Raw genomic sequence first — 7177 nt, 5'->3', positions numbered from 1 at the left:
ACAATTTAGTCCAAAATTTGTGTCAGTGCACATTATACGCGAATCAAAAAATCTGAAATGCATCAAACCAAACATTATCTGCAAAGTGCTATAACTCGAATGGTAATATCGTATTTCATCAATTTATAAATAAACTTTCTTTAAAATTATAAACATATTGATTTATACAAACGTTCTTTCGTGCCTTTTATTTAATTTGTCAAATTTTACACACGATATCTCAATCCGTGTGGATACAGTGAACACCAAATAAATGCTCATAAACGGGGACTAGTTTGGTGACGTGGTGACTGAAGAACATGCCCTTAAGTTATAAAAATTTACTTTTCAAATTTTTAATGTTTCTAGCCTAAAATAACTTAATAATATAATTTTAAAAAAATTTTTAATTTATTGATTGATTCTTTGATTTCGAGTATTGAACATTTTATCGTGTATTTGTAATTTTGGAACTTAATCTAAATTTTTGAATTTTATAATGTTTGAATTGAAAAACTTTTAAACTTCAATTTTAAAAGTTTAAAATTCAGGACTTCCACTTTGAATTCTTTAATTTGTTGTTTATTTTTTATTACTTTATATGGAACAATTTTTAGAATAGAGTTCGATTTTAAAAATTTTATCGACCGGGAAAAATGTTTGCGAACCAGGGAAAAGCCGGGAAGTGACGGGGAATTTTTCTTTCTTCGGTTAAAACGGTCACTCTTGATTTTTGCCTGAGAAGTGTGAATTTATCTTTCTTTTTTTTAACAGGTGAAACAGTTAACAGGAAGCTTAGAAGAGGAGCGTAATTGGGCGCAGGAATTGGAAAATGAGAAGGATCAGTTGAAGGGACGTTTGGAATCTGAAATCGGACTGAGGGAAAAATTGACAACCGAGAGAGATCGAGAGATTGACGGACTGAGAGAAAAGATCAAGGAATTGGAAGAGCAAGCTTTCATGAAAGATAGTTTTGCACAACAGTACAAAAATGAGCTCGCTGAAAAAGATCGAGTCATTAAAGAGAAGATGGCGATTTTAGAGGATAAGTGTAGGGCGTACGAGGAGATTAGTGAAATTTCTGAAAAGAGGAAGAATCAGATTCATCAGTTGAGGCTTTCCCTTAAATCGAGGGACGATGCTCTTACGGATCTCAATACTAAACATCGAGCCCTTCTCTCTCAGGTAAATTATTCCTCTCGTTTAAATCTTATTTTCAGGATGGCCCGTGGACGGAAAAACCAGGAAATAATAGTGAATTGGGTTTTTGACGGGAAATTTTAGAAATTTTTAGAAAAAAAATCTGTCATGGTTTGATTTAGACAGTTAAAAAAAAAAATCATTTGAATTGTAACCTTTTTTATTTACGCTATCATTAAGTTTATAATGTGAAATTTGAAAATCTCTTACTTAGAAATGTTCCATTCTCTTTTTTAATTTTTAAGCGTTCATTTTTCATTTAAAGAATTTTAAAATGCAGTTTTGAACATGTAGAAAATTAAAAATTGGTAGTGTTTGAAATCAACAATTGTTGATAAAAAAACTTTTTAGGTGATCAAATGAGAATATAAATTATAATGATTTAAGAAATATAAACTGTACATTAAGGATTAACAAGTGAATAATAATTGATTTTACAATACGATTCTGATTCAGTTCAAAATTTTAGAATTTCCATATCTTAGCGTTAAAAATTAAAGTATTTCAGTTGGAAAGTCTTACTAATTAAACAAATGTAACTTAAAAATATGTTAATAATGAAAGGCTTTTATTAAATTTTAAAGTATTTTGTTGGTCTAAAATTTCAAAATTAAAAATTTTTTGATCAAGGAAATTAGCAATGGTTTAATATATAGAAATATGTGTTGTTCATGTAAAATGAGTAATTATGAATCAAATATTCAAAAATAAAATTTGGTCGTTACAATTTTAATGTTTTAATTTGAAAAAATTTAATTTGCAAGTAAAATTTTTGAATCTGATGTATAATAAATATTGAACATCTATAATTCCTAGAGCCTAATATAAAACCAAAAATATAAATTTTTGCAGATTTCGAACAAAAAATTTAGAAGCTTTTTTAGAATTATGGAAGGCTTCAAAATAATTTTTAAAAAAACATTTGCTTAAGATTCCTAGGAAAAATGAAAATAAGTTTATTTTGAAAAATGCATTTGAAGAGGATATTTCAAAAGATTTAAAAAGATTTCCAAAATTGTCAAATAAATCTGAAAAATTTGAAGGAAATATTTGTAATTTTGCAGGACTTAAAAAAAAATTTAAGGAAGAATTCGAATCATTTTAAAAAATTCTTAGAAGTTCTGAACAAATTTGAATAAATGTAAAAGAACATGTAGATCTTTCCAGATTTTGAAAAAAATATTTGAATCTTTTTAAGGATTTTTAAACTACTTAAACTCAAAATAATTTAACTTTTAATTTAGGAAGTGTTCAGTATATAACAAAAATTTAATTTTTCAATTTTTTATATTTTTTGCTTAAAATAGCTTAAAATAATGTTCAGCTCAGTTTTTATTGCTTCAAATGAAAATTTTTTTGGTCGAATTTTTTAAATCCATTGACCGTGAAAGTTCTTTTCAAACCGGGAAAAGTCTGGAAATTTGTGTATGTGATTAAAACGTCATTTTGTAATAGATAAAATCTAAACAAAATTAAGGAATTCCTCTTTTCTCCTATTTTCAAGCAATTTTTTAGAAAATCTAACTATTTTTCGTTTAAATTGAATTCCTTCATTCTCTTTTACTTAAAAGTTTGAATTTTTAATTATTTTGTTCAAAAGTCTTCTTTTTTAGTGGAAAATTGGTCTTTTTGGATTAAAAATTAATATTTTTTTAAATGGAATAGTCATCTTTTTTAGTTTAAAATGAACTTTTTGTTATTAAAAATAAACTTTTCGCTTGAAAATCCAACTGACTCCTAAAAGATTTATCTTTTGACTTAAAAAATTGCGATTTTTGGTTCAGAATGAATCTTTTTTGGATAAAAATGTTATTACTTTATCGATAATTTAATTGTTTTATTGATAACTTGAATATTTGGATGAAAAGTGATATTTTTTGGTCGAGATTGCAACTGTTTTGTGTAAAATTCCTCTTTTTGGGTTAAAAATTAATTTTTTATAGTAGAAAAATAATCTTTCTTGGCTGAAAATGAACTTTTTTTGAAAATTCAACTGTAAACTAAAGCAAAATCGTATTTCTGGCTCGAAATTTCAACTGTTTGGTTACATTTTAAACTTTTTTGTTCGTAATCTCCAATACTTATTTGAAAATTCAACTATTTTGTTTAAAATTCAACTTTGTTTTCTTAAAAATTTGTCTGTTTTGCTGAAAAGTGGAATTATGTGTTTCTAAATGGAACTGTTTAGTTTAAATTAATTAATTTTTTTGTTTAAAACTCAGCTTTATAGTTCATAATTCATCTTTGTTTAAAAATTAACTTTTTTGTTGAAAATTCATATTTTGCAGATTAAAAGGTAATTTTTTTCAAAAACATTCGATTTTTTAGCTTCAAATATTTATTAAATTATTAAATTTTTATTAAACATTCACCTCTGTCGGTAGATAATGAATATTTTTTATTTGGAAATGCAACTATCGCATTAAAAATTCAGCTGTATTGACTGAAAATGACCTTTTTTGTTGAAAATTAATCTTTTTAAGATTAAAAGAAAAAGGTTTTCGAAAACATACAATTAATAATGACAATTAATAAACGGCTTTATTTAAGGATTCAACTATTTTGTTAAAAATTAATTTTGTTGGTTGAAGATTCATCATTTTAGTTGGAAATTCATCTGTTTGATTAAAAATTGAACTATTTTGTAGAAAATCTCTTTTTGGAAAATTAGTCTTTTTTACTGGTAGAAAATGTAGTTTCCGGGTTAAAAATGAGTATTTTTGGTTAAAATATCATTTATTTTATTAAAAAGTTGTCTCTTTTGCTAAAAATGTTATACTTTTTGTTCAAAAATGCAACTGTCGGGATGGAAATTTATCATATGTTGTGTTTGAGGATTCAATCATTTTATTGAATATTCGTCTTATTTAGTTTTAATATTATGTTCTATTAAATTTTTCTTCGGGAATTCATCTTTTTTTTTAAATTCAGTTGCTTGGTTGAAACCTGCAAATTTAACTATTCCATTTTTAGTGAAAAATTTATATTTTTTAGTATAATAATAAAGAATGTAGTTGAGAATTCATGTATTTTGTTGAAAATTCTTCGTTTTTTAGTAGCAAATTTATTTTTTAAATTGAAAATTCATCCTTTGGTTTAAAAATTCATCTATTTTGTTACAATTGCAATATTTTTACACTCTAATTTCATTAAATTTTGTAAATGCAAACCTAGTTACTTTTAGTTAAATTTTGCTTTAATTCGTTACTTTTTTCCAGAAAATTTTTCTCACAGTCCTGCCTATTGAGAATGGTTAAACTGCGATACGCCACATGGTGAGAAAAATATGATCCAGAAAGAATAGGTACGATTTTAAAGATGCATTTTAATTTGTGTATAAAAGTGTTTTAACGATTTTTGTTGTGGAGTTTAAATTATTTATTCGACACTTAAAATAGGTCTTTATCGGAAACAATGGGGGTCTTTTTTATGGAATGAAAATCTTGTATAGTGAAAGAACACATTTTTTGACAGAAATATTTGTCTAAAAAAACAATTATTATACTATTTATTATGATTTTCAAAAGATTATAAACCTAAAAAGACTTTTTTTGAATTTGTTGCTACATACTTTAATTAAAATTTATTTAAATTTACAATGCATTGAAACTTACGTGAAACAGTGAAATAATTGTTTTTTTTTTTTTTTTTTTTTTTTTTTTTTTTTTTTGGTTAAAAATATTCTTGACAAACATGTGGTTTTCTTTATATAAGATGGAAATTCTATCTAAAACGATTTTTTTTATATAGATTCCTTTTTAGTATTTAATCATTGTTTTAAACTTCACAAAAAAAATCGTAAAGACACTTTTATGCAAAAATTGAAATACATCTTTAAAATAATGGTACCTACTTTTTCTAGTTCCTGTTTTCGGCCCTAGGTGGCAAAATGGCCGACCACCATTTCCAATCAGTAGAGTTCTGAGTTGGTTATATTACTTTGATGACGGTAACGAGAATGAGCATATTACCGAGAATATAACCGAGAAATAAATTCTCTGAGAATTTATGATTTTTTTTTTCGTTAACTTTTCGGGTGAAAATTCAACTCTTTTTTTGAAAGTTTGTCTTTTTTATTTTAAGGTTTACCTGCTTTAGCAGAAATTAAATCTTTTTTTTTTTATCTAAACATGCAACTTGTTGGTTACAAGTGAAGCTATTACACTATTTTCTTGAAAATTTAACTATTTCGTAGAAAATTTACTTTTTGTTTAAGATTTATATTTTGGTCTTGAAAAATGAACTGAAATATTTTCTGGATGAAAGTTCCACTCATAAAAAAAGAATTGTTTTTTATTACAAATTCATCTATGTTGTTAAAAATTCATCCTATTTGGTTGAAAAAATTCGTCTTTTTGGATTGAAAATTCAATTTTTTTTCGTAGAAACTAATTTTTTGTTACAAAAATTCAATTTTTAATGTCACTGAGTTTGAAATCGTTTTTGGATGAAAACTTTTTTTTTTAATGAAAAACTCTTCTGCTTTAAGATAAATTTAATATTTTTTGATAACAATACAACTATTGGCTAGAGAATTCAACAATTTTGTTAAAAACTCATTCTTTTTGGTTAAAAATTCGTCTTTTTGAATTGAAAATTCATTTTTTTTGTAGAAAATAATTTCTTGCTAAAAAATTCATAGTTTGATCGAGAAAACTCGACCAACATATTTTTTCAACAGAAAATTCAACTATTTGTTAGAAATTTTATCTTTTTCATTCAAAACTTCATCTCTTGTAGAAAAAATTTAATTATTTGTATGAAAATGCAACATTTTGGTTAATAGTCGTTCTTCTTTGCTTGATAATTCTACTAATTTGTTTATAACATTTGGTTCAATAGCTTTGTTAAGAAATCACTTTTTTGTTAAGGATTTATATATATATTTCGAAAGTTCGCGCGCGAACTCCTGACTCGTTATCACACACTTAACAAGTCAAAGCTGCTGACCATCAGGCAGCACATTGTTGAGAGAACACGGATACTATCTGACGCTAAGAGAAGTCTAGAGCGGAGGGAGAGGTGGGTCAGAGAAAATCAACAGTTTCTCTCTGACCGATCTCGACTCTTCCAAGACCCTCCAGTTACTGTCGAACACCCACCCAAACCAGAGGAGGTCGAAGTATTTTGGAGAGAAGTCTACGAAGTTCAGCATAGACTGGACGAAGACTCAGAAAATATAAATAGCTTCAAGGAGTTATGTGTTGCCCTCATAACACCTGATAAAGAATGCCCACCCATCATTACCGAGGAGGTGAAAAAAGTATTAAGAAGGATGAAGAACTATTCCGCACCGGGACCAGATTGTATAAAAACCTTCTGGTGGAAGAAGTTTTCTTCAACCCATCAGCATTTGGCCCGTATTTTCACCTTATATTTGAAGTCGGAAGAACCGATTCCAGAGTGGTTGGTGGAAGGGCGCACAATACTCCTGCCGAAAATAGGCATCTTAGCTGACCCGAAGAATTACAGGCCAATTACTTGTCTGAACACACTTTATAAGATATTCACAGCTATCCTAAATGATAGGATTGTTCGGGCAGTTAAATCTGTGTAGCAAGAAATGTATGAAGAACGAGGCTCAAAGAAAGGCGTAGCCGGATATCGGGAGAACCTGCTCATCGATAGATTTTTCTGCAAAGATGCAGCATTCTACCAGCGTGACCTATCGATCGCCTGGATTGATTATCGGAAAGCTTTCGATACGTCCTCCCATAGACTTATCATCTGTCTTTTGGAAATCTTAAAGGTTCATCCGCAAATAGTTGGGTGCATAGAGAGATTGATGCCGCTTTGGAAAACCAGATTTACTATTCCATCTGGAAAAAATCGTGTGACAACTAACAAGGTCACCTTTCAGAGATCTGTCTTTCAGGGCGACACCATGAGCCCACTTCTCTTTTGCCTTACATTATTGCCACTATCTCTAGCACTTCGCTATTCCGACGGGTACTTGTGCGGCAAACCTGCAGATCGAAAGTACAAGGTCACTCATGTA

General features: G+C 27.9%; 1 protein-coding gene across 7 annotated transcripts in view; it reads left to right on the top strand.

Moving 5' to 3' along the window:
- Positions 1 to 7177, top strand: part of LOC117179745 (centrosomin) — a 136733-nt gene that overhangs the window by 89852 nt on the left and 39704 nt on the right. For all 7 annotated transcript variants that reach the window (XM_033371811.1, XM_033371814.1, XM_033371810.1 and 4 more), the window contains one exon: positions 754 to 1164. In XM_033371811.1, the coding sequence (XP_033227702.1) occupies positions 754 to 1164 (411 nt within the window). The remainder of the gene's footprint in view (positions 1 to 753; positions 1165 to 7177) is intronic.

The sequence above is a fragment of the Belonocnema kinseyi genome, chromosome 9 (assembly GCF_010883055.1).
Source record: "Belonocnema kinseyi isolate 2016_QV_RU_SX_M_011 chromosome 9, B_treatae_v1, whole genome shotgun sequence".
Classification (NCBI taxonomy): domain Eukaryota; kingdom Metazoa; phylum Arthropoda; class Insecta; order Hymenoptera; family Cynipidae; genus Belonocnema; species Belonocnema kinseyi.
The sequence above is the reverse complement of the archived record's forward strand: the minus strand, read 5'-3'. Positions and strand labels throughout refer to the sequence as shown.